Source organism: Kryptolebias marmoratus, linkage group LG1 (assembly GCF_001649575.2).
Source record: "Kryptolebias marmoratus isolate JLee-2015 linkage group LG1, ASM164957v2, whole genome shotgun sequence".
NCBI lineage: Eukaryota > Metazoa > Chordata > Actinopteri > Cyprinodontiformes > Rivulidae > Kryptolebias > Kryptolebias marmoratus.
The window spans coordinates 30,185,960-30,200,956 of record NC_051430.1 but is presented as its reverse complement, the minus strand read 5'-3'; the positions used below and the strand labels follow the sequence as shown (position 1 = coordinate 30,200,956).

Genomic DNA, 14,997 nt, shown 5'->3' with positions numbered 1-14,997 from the left:
GCTGCCTGGACACCAATTAATCTGTGACTCGTCAGTGATCTATAAATGTTTTTAATGTGTGTTTAAAGCTATGAATGATGTCCAACAGCAGCTGGCACAAAGGACGAGTAAAAACGCCAAAATTCTGATCCACCTCAGAGAGTTTCTCAACTCTTCTTATGTCTCTGGCTGTCTGTGCATCCCGCCGTGGCAGGAAAAATAAAAAAAACCTGTACAGTTAATGATTATGCTGGAGAAGGCAGAGACACAAAGCGTGCAGCACGGCTTTGTGAGTCACGGCAGTCACGACAACGAAAAAAATAAAACAGAATAAGGAGATTAAAAACAGGCAGGTGGGGAATCCTGGAGCTGCAGGGAAACGCTGGATTTGAGTTTTCATATATGGTCAAAAATAATACAGTTATAAATAAACTCTACCTGCAGCATGTTTGCCTTTGTCTCTGTGCAGAAAAGGACATGACTGTTAGTTTAACAATAAAAAGACAATAAAACCAGGAAGTTTCAGTTCCTCTCTGCTGCTGCTGTGAAGTCACATCAATGATGTCTGAGAAGGAATTCACTTGTTTTTTAAATTCTGTTTGTTTTCTTTCTCCACATAGCGAACAAAACACCTCGTTAAACGCTGCTTAAAGCTCTATCAGGCTCATCAGATGTGTCTCCTCTGGACCAAAGAGGAGAACTGTTCTGAGGTCCAGCCTGCCTCTCTGATGGTATGGGGGTGCATTAGTGCCTCTGGAAAGGATCTGCTACCATCCAGGACTGTCGAACAGACAGAATGGGACAACCTCAGGTCCAGATGTTTACAGACTGATGGAGATGCTGCACAGAGGGAAACATCTGGAACTACTTTAGTTTATTTTCTTAGTGAATAAAATATGGGTTTATGAGGTTTTGTAAATCAACAATCCAACTTTGTCAGACTTGCGATTGTACATCAAATGATAACTTTCTGATAAATATCGTTAAAATTTATCCAAAAACTGGAAGTCCAATTCCTTTTTACATCTGATTGTCTCTTTATTTTAGGTGAAACATTAAACGCTCCAGAGCTCCCATGTAAACCAATAAATGAATAATCTTTTTAGACAATGAATCATGCCTAAATTTATAATTTATACGGTTTTATTTCATGCATCAGGTCCAAATGATGCTCGTTTCCCCCAAAGATGGAGGAAAAAAAAACCTATTTGTGCAGGTTTCTCTGACAGGGCAGAGAGAGGAGTCGATTCAGAGGAACCTAATGAGACAAACTAACGGCTCCACCCCGCAGGACTTATTACCGAGCCGACAGCCCAGAACCAGAACCACCCTGCAGCTCCTAATGAGAGCAGGTCCATCTGCATCCTCCGACCCGTTACAGCCAGAACCTCCTGCCTGCAGCACATGTTGGATTAGAGACAAACCTGCAGGACAACAGGAATCTGCACAACGTTACGTTTGGGCTCCAGCTGTCTGAGGTTCCTGCCTGAGGTTCCCGTCTGAGGTTCCCGTCTGAGGTTCCTGCCTGAGGTTCCTGTCTGAGGTTCCCGTCTGAGGTTCCCGTCTGAGGTTCCCGTCTGAGGTTCCTGTCTGAGGTTCTCGTCTGAGGTTCCCACCTGAGGTTCCCGTCTGAGGTTCCTGTCTGAGGTTCCCGCCTGAGGTCCTCGTCTGAGGTTCCTGTCTGAGGTTCCCGCCTGAGGTCCTCGTCTGAGGTTCCTGCCTGAGGTTCCCGCCTGAGGTCCTCGTCTGAGGTTCCTGCCTGAGGTTCCCACCTGAGGTTCCTGTCTGAGGTTCCTGCCTGAGGTTCCCACCTGAGGTGGAAGATCAGCAGCCAATCAACCAATCCTCACCCCGCCCTCACCCCGCCCTCACCCCATCCTCACCCCGTCCTCACACCATCCTCACCCCGCCCTCACCCCGCCCTCACCCCACCCTCACTCCATCTTCACCCCGTCCTCACCCTGTCCTCACCCCGCCCTCACCCCGTTCTCACCCCGTCCTCACTCCGTCCTCACTCAGTCCTCACCCCGCCCTCACCCCGTCCTCACCCCTGCTCTCCACTCGTGCCAGGATCCACGGGACTCGGAGTGAGATGTAAATAATCTCTGTGAGTCAGAGGCGATTATAAAACCTTCTGCGTTTCGGTGTCTCCTGACTCACTGACATCTGTTTCTCCGCTGAAAACCTTCGTCATCTTGTGGTTATTCTCCCTGTGACCGACGGTGGCTTACCCCGAAGTTGGAGGCTGCGAATCTGGCAGGAGCAGAGACGTTTGTGGAGGCGGTGGGGTGGGCGTAGAAGGCATTGATGTTGGCCAGCAGGGTGCTCATCACCGCTGGCACCCCGGGCAGCATGTACTTGGACGACAGGCAGGAGAAATGACTGAGGAGGAGCAGAAAGGAGAGAATGACTGAGGAGGAGCAGAAAGGAGAATGATTGGCACAAGTTCAGCTGGAGGGATGAAAACAGGGAGGCTGAACAGAGATGAGCAGCAGGTTGGGTCAGAGTCGGTCAAAGAAAACAAGAAAAGAAAATGACTTCATGGCAGTGACGATTAAAATCTGTAAAACAAAAAAACTCTCAGACGACATATTTAAATGATCGTACACTGACAGTCACTGTGCACAAGTCTTAATCCAACCCCCCCTTTTTTATTATTGGTGTCCAAGGAGACAGAAGATAGCAGCTCAGAGAAGAAGACTGAACCCAAAGCTTCAGGTTCTCTGAAGATCTTTGAATTTTCTTTTAAACTTTATATATTTATGTGAATTATGAATCAGTGTTCGCTGTTTTCTGTGCTTCAGTTTTATAGATTCGTTCATAAATCAGAATGTTCAGGTCATTCAGGAGACTTTGGTTTCTGTAACATTTATACTTTTATACACAATATTAAATTTATTTACAAATATTTTCCCTATAATAAAAAAAATCTTTCAACAATATTGTTCTCTGTGAAATCTGCTTCAGCGTACTGACTGTTTCTGTCTTTTTACATTTAGTTTTTAGTTAGGCTTTCACTACTTTTATGTATTTTATCTACCATTAGCCTTTAGCGACACTTCTGCTACCTTTAGCTCTGTTAGCTAACCTTTGGCTACCTTTAGCTACCATTTTTCTTCACCGTCTTCAGCAGCCACTCAGCGTTTAATCTGTATTTTTACAGAAAACGTCATTTCTTTCTTTCTTTCTTCATTTTCTGTCCGGTTCTTGTTTCTTCATGAGTCTGTGTCCTTTTCCGCCTGTGATAAAGTCCGGTCTAATTTATTCAGCTCTGATATTATTAATGAAGTTGAATCGGTGTGTGTGTGTGTGTCTCCATCTGATCACACAGCAGGGAAATCTCGGAGGTGGCAGGTCATCTTTTCTCATTACATGAGATGAACTAATCTGAAAGCTGTTTATAGTTCCTGACAAACCAACAAGAACCTCTGAGAACCACGCCGACGAACACGTTCAGCGTCCGGAGGAGGCGGCGAACTCACGTCATGGCCTGGTAGATGGACTCGACACCGTAGCGCATGGCGAACTCGTCCACGATGTCCTGCTGCACCTCGTCGAAGTAGACCTTCCAGGCGTCGTCTCCGTGAGCGGCGGGGATCTTCACCGTCCCGCCTCCCTCCACGTCCGTTGACAAGTGGAACGTGTTCTACACTCAGGAGGAGGACGGGGGGGACAAACGTCCAGTCACACGGTCCAATTCAATACAGTTCATTTTTTATTTCAGTGGAATTTATTCTCATTATAACTCAGTTCAGCACAACCGAAAACAATTGAATTTGTTACAGTTCAGCTCCGTTTGTTTGCAGTTTTATTCAATTGGATAAAATTGTTGTTCAGGTCATTAGATTCAGACTAAAAGGAGTCACATTCAACGGATTCATTTCAATTTGTTCCAATTTATTTCATTACAATCCAAAATAGTTCAACTGTGATCAATTCAGATTATTCTCATTCTTTTTATTTCTGTTCAGTCTGGTTAATTTTTACACAGTCCAATTCATTTGAATTTGTTTTATAATAACCCAATTTATTCATTTTCTTCCCAACATTACAGTTAAATAAATTTCATCAGTGACTCAATCTAACAGTCAGATTGTATTTTCTTCCCAGTTACGTTGATTTTAATTCAGTTTATTTCTATTCAGTACAGCCTAACTGATCTGAAATCACTTTATTAGAAACTCCCTGAACTCACTGAAGCGTTTAAGCCACTTCGATGCAGTCAAAGTCATTTTTAAAGTATAATTGTAACATAATAACATTTTCCAAATGCTGTGATGGTTTACCTCGTGGAGGCACGTGTACTGAACGTGGTACGGAGCAACTTTTTCTTCTCCCTCGATCTCCACGCTGATCTGAAGACGAATGGCGCCAGACACCGCCGACTTGTCAGTTCTCTTCTCTGTGGGCGCGTGCACACACACACACACACACACACACACACACACACAAAGTTAATTATTCTGCAGTCATACGTCACTCAGAGTGAACTTAAACTGAACTCTGGATCTAAGCTCCAGCTGGTTTTTAAAAACATTCATAAATACAGAAAACTCTTTTTCATTTCCTCACAGGAGATCGGCTCAGAATAAACGGATGTTTGATTCTTTTATTACAAACTTTTAGGAGGATTTATAAATTTTGCTCACACTGGTAAATCGTTTTTTTATGCTCTTTATTCCTCAGATCATCATCAGATTTTAACTATTTATTGTTTTGATACAATTAATTTTTTTACAACTTTTTACTCAATGTACTTTTCTTACTTGTGTGACTATCTGTTAGCAAAATATCTCATGAACCACTGAACAAATATTAACAAAACTAATTAAAGAAATCAACGGATGAACATCTATAAGCTGATTCAACCCACTCCCAACTAAAGTAAAATAAAACAAACAAATAAACACAAAAATGACTATAACTCTGTCAGATTTACAGATATTAACCTGAAATTTGCTGTGGTAGTAGCTGAGCCTGACCCCCAACGCATACTCTGAGCACTGACAGATTGTTCAATAACTTTATTAAATATATTTTAACTCATTCTGTCTGTTATCGAAATATTATACAAACTACAAGATGGATTTTAATGAAACTTTTAGGAAATAATCTTTGAATGTGAATTTAAAACTGAATAACATTTGGAGCCAATCCAGTTCAAGATGGCTGCCAGAGCCATCAGCAAATCGGCCTCAGCCCGTGTCAGGTTTTCTGAACGTGGTCGTACCCAGGTTGTACCAAACGTCCATCTCTCCACTCAGCGTTCGGACCTCAATGATGGTCTGACCCAGGAAGTCGTCCGACTCCCTCTTCAGACGCTGCTTCACCCGCGACTTGATGTCATCGTCTTCGTCCCAAACCCGGAGTTTGATCCGGTCCGATGAGTTGTGGCACTTGCTGTGAGAACGGGACACGAGCAGAGAGGGACTTTTATAAACTGTTCTCTAAATTATAAAAACATGGACTCTCTGTTGTAACCAGTCAGGATGTGCAGAAACTTGTTGCTATATTTGCTTACAAATAATAATAAAAAAAAAATTCAAATCAATTAATTAAATATTTAATTAATTAATCAACATAATTAACTGCAACATCAGTCTCATCTCTTAAGTGAAAAACTGCTAAACTTGCTGGATATTGAAAATCTCCAAAACCCAAGATTATTTTTTAAAAATTTGACTTTATCTGGTGCAGAATCGCCAAAAGCAAAAGGACAAAAATGGTGGCATCTACGTCCATGTTTGTCTGTCTGTCTTGTTAGCAAAATATCTCATGAATCTCTGCAGGAATTTTAATGAAACTCTCAGAAAGTAATCCCTGGACGTACGTTAATAACTGATTAACATTTGGCTCAGTCTGCAACACAAAGTGGCTCTAACTCAGTCAGTTTCACAGATACTGAGATAAAACTTGGCGTGGTAGTAGCTGAGAGTCATCCCTAACACACACTCTAACAATATTACCTGAAATAAAGTCACTTTCAATGTTTGACCAACTGTCATTTCTCAACATACAATGCTCTAAAACAGGCATGAAAGAAATGTTTGACCTTTAATTTTAAAGGGAAAGTATTTTTGATTTTGTCAGAGGCCTTTTGCTTTCTCTGCAGGTTTTAATAAGCGTGGTGCAGCGAAGACAACAGAAACATCAGGATGCTGACGCCCACACGGCTTCAAGGCAGGACGGAGCCAAGTGAAAGCACCTGTGTGGGTCTGTCTGTGAGCGAGTTTAACTGAGGCCATGTTGGTTTGCAGCAAACTGCACTCACAAGCTGAATTTCTCCTCCCAGACTGGGTTCAGGTTGCCGTAGATGGTCTTTGTTCTTTTCTTGGTCTTTCCCACCTGGATGGTGACGTAGGGATCGCTGGAGCCCGTCCTGTCTTTGGCCTGGAGACCCTGAGCACTAACCACTGATAACACACACACACACAGCAGGGAATGACTGGAAAAGAAATTGCATAATAAAAACAAACACCTACTCTTGATCATCGTCTTCGTTTTTCCTCATTCACACACTCATCAAAACACAAGACACCTCCCACACACTCACGCAGAGCCTCGTAACACAACTCCTGTGACTCACAGGCTGAGCCAGCAGCGTTCATCACTGCTGCCACCAAACGCTCGGTTTAACAAGCTGTCAGGGACCGTTATCGCCCAAATTAACCATCACAACAAAAGGAGAGGGTGGGAATAACGGGAGTATCTCGCTGGGCTGCAAACAGCACTTGTGAGGGAGTCTCCTGAATGTCTCGTTATGTTCTCGTGGTTCTCCGTTTCCTCACGAGTCGCAGACGTGCGCAGTCCTGTCGCCTGACTTCTGAACACTGCTGAAATCGTCCCAGAGTCCCGTCTGAATTTTGTCTCGCCTCCTGAGCGCTACAGACGTGTTTTTTCACCTGAACTGGAGCTCTCTGAGAGCAAGACTTGGAGACTCTTATTGTGAAGGAGTGAAACAGGTTCTGTGCGTTCTGCTGCAGCGGCTGGAATAAACCACACAGACTGGTGAAATAAACTGAAAGTGCACCCAGAACCATCAGATAGAGGAAGAAAGACACATGAAACACATCTGTTCGGGGTCACTTCCTCTGGATTAAGACCAACACTGACACTTTTTTCTGGACATTTATGGTTTAATCTTGAAACTTAAAAGAACAAACACAACTTCCTCCTTAATTTGTTTTCTTCGGAGTGGCCCTAATAATCCGTCTGATTAATTTAAATTATTCAAAAACTGATCCAAATCTGCCTTTTTTCATTTCAGCAGTCCTAACCACTGGACTAAATCCTGAAGGTGGGGGCGGCGGGGAGGTACGATGTGGCCAGAGGTGGGCATGTTAAATAATAAAGCAAAAATAAGAAACTGCAGCTGCACGGCTCGCTGATCAACAAAAACTTTACCTTTTTTCCGACTTTTTTGAGTCTCCAACAGCTGCAGCGCAGTGAGGTACCACTTTAACCTACAGCTGCAGAAACAAACATGTGAACTGATCTTTTATTTCTGCACGTTCCAGTCCCTTCCAAGCAACGGTTCTGAGAGCAACATTCCCGGTCCAATCGTGTTCTGGTCTTGGTTCTGCTGGTGTCAGATCCGCTGACAGTGACTGATAACATGACATCAGTGTCACATGGAGTTTTAAATAATTTGTTGAGATCGTTCCTGACTGATGGAGTTCAAACAGCCTCTCCTGTCAGTTCTCCATGAACTTCAGTGACTTTGAGCTCAGATTAGGCCCGACTGAATGAATTATCCATCAAGTGACTGAAGCGGTTTGTATAAAACAAAAGAGTCGGGGGGGAAAAAGAAAGTCCTCTTTCAGTTCTGAGGTTTTACGTATCAGGACAAAATAAAACTGATCTGGTCTTTATCAGGTTTTAAAATGATTCAACTCTAACCTCATTTGAACAAAAACAGATTACACCGTCTCTTTTTTTAATGAAACAAAAACAAAAAGTTCAACCTTGAGTAAAAAACTGGTTCCAGCCCGGCTGCTTCCTCAGGATCAGGAGCTGCTGAGGAACCGATCAGCATCAGAGGGACCACCTCTGGAAACGCAGCAGGTTCTGCAGCTCTGGAGCTCCAGGTGTGTGTTAACACAACGCCCGGGCGGAAAGACATCAGCAATGACCTCAGAGAAGCTGCTGCCCATCAGTCTGGGAAGGGCCAAAGGTCATTTAGAGTCCATCGTTCTACAGAGAGATTATTCACAAGAGGAAACTTTTAAGACAGCTGCCAATCTTCACCCTGAAGGTCAGACCGTGCAATGAGCTCCATCTCAGACTTTACAGGCCTCAGTTAGCGGGTTAAAGGTCATGGCTTGTTTGAAAGCCACTTCTCTCTACAAACAACATGGCAGCTCGGCTTAGGTTTGGAAAGTTTCATCTGAAGGAACCAGAAGACTTCTGGAGCAGAACCAGACCAGAGGACAGATGTTTACCCAGAATGCACTGCAGCTGTCAGCACGGTGGTGGAGGGCTGATGGTTTGGGCTGATTCTGGAGTCAGATGTGAGGCCGTCTGTCTGACAAACAGGACAATGATCCCAAACACAGCAGCTAATCTACAACAGAAAGGTCCAGAACCAGAACCTCAGAGAGCTGAGCAGAAACCAATGAGCTGAAGCTACGCCTGAAAGAAGAGTGGGCCACAACCCCTCCACAACCATTAGAGAGACAAACAGGAAACCACAGAGAGTTCTGCTGTTGGAGGAGGTTCTGCTAGGTCAGGAGCTGGATCCAGGTTCTGTTTAACAAATAATGATTCAGTGGAATCTGTTGTTTTTGCCCACTTTGAGGTTATTGAATCATTTTAGAACCTGGTAAAGCCCAGATACGCCCTGATATGTAAAACCCAAGAATCAAAAGAGGGTGACATTTCCTTTTCTTATGAATTTATTTACCATGCAAGCCATTTATGAGATGAGTGAACTGAATCAAATTGCAGATTAAATGTATACTTTTTCGAGTACCACTTTAAAGAAAACAGCTAACATTCAAGTGGTTCAAGCAGGCCCTCGAAAGGACAGAAACTTTGTCTCTTAGCTGTAATTTCAATTTAAATTCTTTTCAAATTTTGCCGATAATAAAGACCAGTAAAAAGATGATTGCTCCAACCTCTCGTCTTCATGGAGCTCATCCCTGCTAATTAAAGAGACAACCTGTGATGGCTGCCATGGCAACGCTGCTGCCACAACGCGTTGTGATGTGTCTGGTTGCTGTGGTAACAGATGATGGAGGAGGTAGAGTTTAGGTTTTTTTTTTGTTTTAATGAACAGGTGACGCCTGTAAGACGTAACGGATAAAAGTTTTCCCACGGGCTCAGGGACACCCGATGGGCTCAGGGACACCCGACGGGCTCAGGGACACCCGACGGGCTCTGGGACACCCGACGGGCTCAGGGACACCCGACGGGCTCAGGGACACCCGACGGGCTCAGGGACACCCGACGGGCTCAGGGACACCCGACACGTGCACGCAGCTGCAGATGTTGATGACAGCCGGAGAAGCTTCCCTGACACCACTCAGGGTTTCACACTGCAGCCAGACTCTACACTTCCACTGCTCCAAAGTGTGCCAGAATGCACTGAATCGATAACAGGAAGACTTCTCTTGTCAGACTTCTCTTTTAGAAAACTGTTTATTACAAACTATTTCTGCGTACTTTGTGCTGTTTTAGTCATTTATATTCGGCTTGATCACAAACGGTTTGCCTGACTTTTAGACTTTTACTTTTTGAATGACTTAACAAAACACTGTCCCGTCCTTCAAACACCTTGTTCTCAGAAATGTACCTGCTCTATTTTTGTCTCCTTATGCTTTAAGCCTTTAGCTACTGTTTTGCTCATTTTAGCTCTTAGCTTCAGTTTGTTTAATTTTAACCTTTGTTATGAAACGCTCAGTATTCTCACTGCATTTTCACAAAAAAAGGTAATTTTTCTCCCTATCAGAACTCTCACCAGTCTTCTTCCTTCTGTTTGTGTTTCTTTCCTACATACAGAATAAAAACGCACTCAGCAGCCCCTCAAGTAGCCTTGAGTTCAACCTGTTGACTGGATTCACACAAAGATATGAGTGTTGTACACACCCCGGAGGTTTAATCACACAATCTGTTGCTACACGCCATCCGGACACGAGGCAGAGACATCCGTAACAACAGAGACAGAGAGGAAGGAATCATAAAATAAACCCTTACGACCTTTAAACCAACATGTCCTTAAATCAGCTGGAGTACAGGTTGTGTAATTTAAAACTTCCACCTGTGGTGGTGATCTTGGCCGACCACTTGGAGGTGCCGTCCAGAACGTTCTGCTTGATGGTCTTCATCTGCTGAGAGTGGACCATCTTCGACACGTTGAACACTTTACGGATCTCCTCAAAGATCTCCGGCTTGTTTCTTTCGCGGATCTTCATCCTGTCCTTCATAGCCATGATGATGTGCTGCGTCCGGTCCTCCGTGCCCGTCTTGGAGCTCTTCTCTGCAGCTCCTGAAGGTAAACAGCACCATAAATTCACAAGAACTAACATATGCATGTATAAAATTTAAATTAGGAACTCTTTAGATGTTTATGTCCAAAATAAAAGATGTTTCAAACCGATTTTACAAAATTAACCTCAAGCATTTTCAACAACCTCAACCACGTTTATTAACTGACTCACTCTGCAGGCAGTCGGCGTTCAGCAGCTCCTGGCATTTCTCGTGAACTTTGACCCCGCACTCTGCACAGCGCATGCCCTGCCGGGCGATGCCCCACAGCAGACCCTCACACTCGTAGCAGTAGGTGGGTGTGGTGGCCGTCCACACCTCGAAGTTGTGCGGCGTGGTGCAGGAGATGGGGTAGATCAGAGCCTGCAGGGTCTTCTTGTAAACATGGTTCTTCTGTCGAAGAAAAGGAACAAACAAAAATAATGAGGAGAGAAGGAAGAATAAAAACAGCATCCATGGAAAACTGAAGATGCTAAACTTATTAGCATCTATTATAATGTTTGGGTAGCAAGACACAAAACAGCCCAGTACCTCCTGGGAACAGACCTGGTACTTACTCAGTACTTACCAGATACAGACTCAGTAAGTACCATGCAAGTACCAGGTATATACTCAGTACATGCCTGGTAAGTACCCTGTATGTACCAGGTACACACCCAATAATGCAGGGACCAAAGAAGCAGGAACCGGCCTCGAAAAAATGCAGGTGGAAACGCGTGCAAAGCAAGCCAAGTAGAGTGGAGCTGGGACCTTTAAATTCAGTGTAAAAGGGGCATAAGTGCCTTTTCATGTCCTAGGTAAGTACCATTTACATACCTGACAAATAGCAGGTACTTACCTGGTATGCACCAAGTAAGTACCAAGTACCTTGTAGATAATCAGTAAGTCCCCTATAGGTACCAGGTACCTACCCAGTAAGTACCAGGTGAATTCCCATTATGTATCTAGTAAGCATCCTCTATGTAACCAATAGGTACTTTGTAAATACCCTGTAGTAACCAGTATGTATCTTGTAAGTACCCAGTAAGTTACTAAGGTACCAGTTACACCTGGAAAGTAACTGGTATGTGTCTGGTAAGTACCCTGTATGTACCAGGTAAGTACCTGGTAACAGTCAACCAGTGGTACCAGTACCAGATAAGTACCTACCAGGTATGTTGTGGTTCAGTACGAGGCTGCATCGTGTATTTCACAGAGGAACCTGTTAATGTTTAAAGTATTTCTCTTCCTGATGAAACAAACTGCTGCAGTTCGGTGTGGGAGGCGTGTGGGAGGAGGTGAAACAGCTTCTCTGGAGGAGCACAAACTCTTCGTTGGATTTGGAAAACACAAATTTTATAACGGAGTGATGTGAGTCATCATTTTACAATTAATAAATCAGATCGAGGTGTGATGGCTCTGATCCTGTAAAAAATGATCATTTATGATATCATATGTTTTTTTCTTTTCTTTTGTCATTTAGCTATTATTTATTTGCATCATTTACTTTTTAAATGATTTTTTACATTAGAAATAACCTTTTATGTTAGTTATTCTTAGTTTAAACCTCCCTGTTCTCTGTGACAATCAGTGACCTACTTTCTACACCTGAATTATTAATGTAAATCATCATAAGGAATCAGCAAATTACAGCACAGTCAGCACAAAGGAAACTATAAAAATTATGAACGCCGGAGCTTCTGGATCCATAAGGATGACTCAGCAGAACTGATCCAAACCAAAGAACGGGACACAAGGAGGAAAGTTTGAAAGAGAAATGCATTTTTCCAGACAAACAGTCCACTTCTTCTTCTTATTGTTGTGTGTGTGTGTGTGTGTGTGTGTGTGTGTGGTGTGTGCGTGTGTGTGCAGCAGGCCACTCACAAGCTCCTCATCCTTCAGTGAGGTCCGAGTGGCCAGCGACTGGGTGAGTCCGGCCTTCCTGGACTGGATCATAGACTAGAAGAAGAAACGGTCAAGGTGACGTTTGGTTCTTTAAATTCTGAAGCTGACATTGTACAAACAAATCACTTTTGTTCTCTTTTCGTTTCTTTAAACGTGCACAGAAACAACACCGTCGCTCTTTTAAAAACTCACATATTCTACAGTTTTTGGAATCAATGAAATTCTTAAATAAGAATGTTTCAGTAAAATCTGTCGCCCTGTTTTACAGACATGAGAAAAAAGAAACTCCACCTTTTTTACATCTACAGTTTCAGGACATAATAAAGAATAAGGGCCAAGGGTTGCTTGTTGGAATGCATATCACCCGCCGCCTTTTAAACCAGAGTTTTAGACTAAAATCATCTGTTATTGAGAAATGACGGCGGTGTCATGCTCAGGGTTTATGTTGTGGATGACTCTCAGCTACCACAAAACCAAATTTAAGCACATTATTTAAAACTGGCTTGTTATTTTTTTGATTTCTAAAATCAGTAAAAACATTGTTGCTGTTTTGCCTTCTGCAGCGGGTGATAATTCCTCCTGACTTATATACAAAGCCTGGTTTGTGTAAAGTGTTGTGTTGTTCTGAAGCACAGGAAGTTATTTAAAAGGTTCATATTTGAGACTCAAATAAAAGAGAGTTTTGCTTTCTGTGAGGGACAACTTAAAGTACTGAGAGAAGAAAATGAGTTTACATGGTCTGCACACCTACACGGGTTTTCTGAAGTCAAAGAACTGAGCAGATCAAAATGCTTTGTTACAACCAAGGCTGTCGCAGAGTAAAAAAAATAAATAAATCAGAGAAATGCTGGAGCTCAGCAGCAGAAATCTCTCTGGTGTTTTACTCACCATAGCCTGAGCGCCGGCAGACGAAGAACAGCAACATGTGCAGGAAAAGGAGCAGAAACAAACATTAGAGACAAACAAACAGCTTCTCCTCGCCTCGGAAACCAACTTTTCACTGCTTTACAAATACATTCTGCCTCCTGCCTCCTGTCTGCACACAACTTCTGCAGTTTATGAAATGTGAAGTTTAAAGTTAATCCAACAATGTAAGGAACTGAATGTAACAACATCAAACCTCAAGTCTTTTAAAGAAAGTTTGTTTTTATCGTTTGACTTAGTCTTTACACATCCACTCACATAAAACTCTGCAAATTACATGTTTATTTTCTTTATTAAAGGGTGCGATGTGATGTGACTTCATCTGTTATGAGTTAGGTTTCATGTTTTTTTATCTAAAAAATACCGTTATCATCAGATAACCATATTATGTAAATCAGGGGTGTCTAGTCCTGGTCCTGGAGGGTCCTGGTCCTGGTCCTGGTCCTGGTCCTGCATGTTTTAGATGTTTCTCTGCTTTGACACCTGATTCGAATGACTGAGTGATTAACAGACTTCTGCAGAACTCAAAGACTTGCTGAAGAGCAGAGGAACATCTAAGAAACAAACAGTCCGGAAGGCTACTGTTCTCAGAGAGAGAGAGAGAGGAGAGATCCGTTTTGGGAAAAAATCAAAACTGAAACATTGTGTTTGGAAAAGGCGGATTGGCATAAACTGGTATGTGAATGGTTTGGATGGAAATGGAGGTAGGAAATGGGAAAGACGGAGAGGATGAAGGGTGGATGTTAGCAGGAAGAGCAAGAGGACGTGGAAAAAGCAAGAAAGATGAAGGGAAAGGGTTTGGTGATAGCCAAGGTAGCAAACGGGAATTGGAAGGTAGTAGTTCGGATGAAGAAAGGATAGTCAGGAGAAAAGTTACGAAGGAGGAGTTTAAAGTAATAATAAAACTGAAAAATGAAGGACAGGGTGCAGTAAGCCCTATTGAGGTATCTAAAGAAGTTAAAAAGAAAATAGGTGATGTAGAAATGGTAAAGATCTTGAGAGATGGAAATTTGTTGGTAGTCTGTAAAGATTTGGAACAAAAAAACAAGGCTTTAAAGGTGGAAAATATTTGCAGGAGAAATGTGTGGGAGAATAAAGTAATGGGAGAAAATAAAAAAAATAGAGGGGTGATTTATGGAATCCCTATTGATGAGGATCTGGATAAAATAAAGAAAAATGTGGTAGGAGTGAAAGTAAGCAAACTGGAAAGACTACTTAGAATAGTGGAGGGAAGAAGAGAGAAAAGTTTGTCAATACTCATTGAATTTGAAGAACATGAGTTGCCAAAAAATATCAAAATAGGATACATGAGTTATCAGGTCAGGCCTTATATTCCTCCACCACTTCGGTGCTTTAAATGCCAAAGATATGGTCATATAGCAGCAGTGTGCAAAGGAAAGCAGAGATGCCCAAAGTGTGGGGAAGATCATAGATTTGAGGAATGCAAAGAAGAAACACAAGAGAAGTGTTGTAATTGTGGGGGAAATCATAGAGTAACATATGGAGGGTGTGAGGTAAGGAAGAGAGCAAAAGAAATCACACAGATTAAAACTACTAAGAACATAAGCTATGCAGAAGCAGTTAAAAATGTGAAGGAACAAAACAAAGAGAGGGAACAAACAACGAGTCAAAATATACAGCAAAGTAAGGTGCAGGTAGATGAAAATGAAACATTATCAATAGAAAAATTAATACTATTTGTAGCTTATGTAATCAACTGCACTG

The 14,997-nt window shown here is 42.6% G+C and overlaps 1 protein-coding gene across 5 annotated transcripts in view; it reads right to left on the bottom strand.

The window, feature by feature from the left end:
- Nucleotides 1-14,997, bottom strand: part of LOC108244537 (protein unc-13 homolog B) — a 133,321-nt gene that overhangs the window by 30,679 nt on the left and 87,645 nt on the right. For all 5 annotated transcript variants that reach the window (XM_017430826.3, XM_017430827.3, XM_017430825.3 and 2 more), the window contains 9 exons: nucleotides 13,237-13,242; nucleotides 12,328-12,402; nucleotides 10,638-10,857; nucleotides 10,238-10,465; nucleotides 6,251-6,392; nucleotides 5,210-5,379; nucleotides 4,266-4,381; nucleotides 3,462-3,625; nucleotides 2,211-2,361 (listed from right to left, as the gene is read on the bottom strand). In XM_017430826.3, the coding sequence (XP_017286315.1) occupies nucleotides 2,211-2,361; nucleotides 3,462-3,625; nucleotides 4,266-4,381; nucleotides 5,210-5,379; nucleotides 6,251-6,392; nucleotides 10,238-10,465; nucleotides 10,638-10,857; nucleotides 12,328-12,402; nucleotides 13,237-13,242 (1,272 nt within the window). The remainder of the gene's footprint in view (nucleotides 1-2,210; nucleotides 2,362-3,461; nucleotides 3,626-4,265; nucleotides 4,382-5,209; nucleotides 5,380-6,250; nucleotides 6,393-10,237; nucleotides 10,466-10,637; nucleotides 10,858-12,327; nucleotides 12,403-13,236; nucleotides 13,243-14,997) is intronic.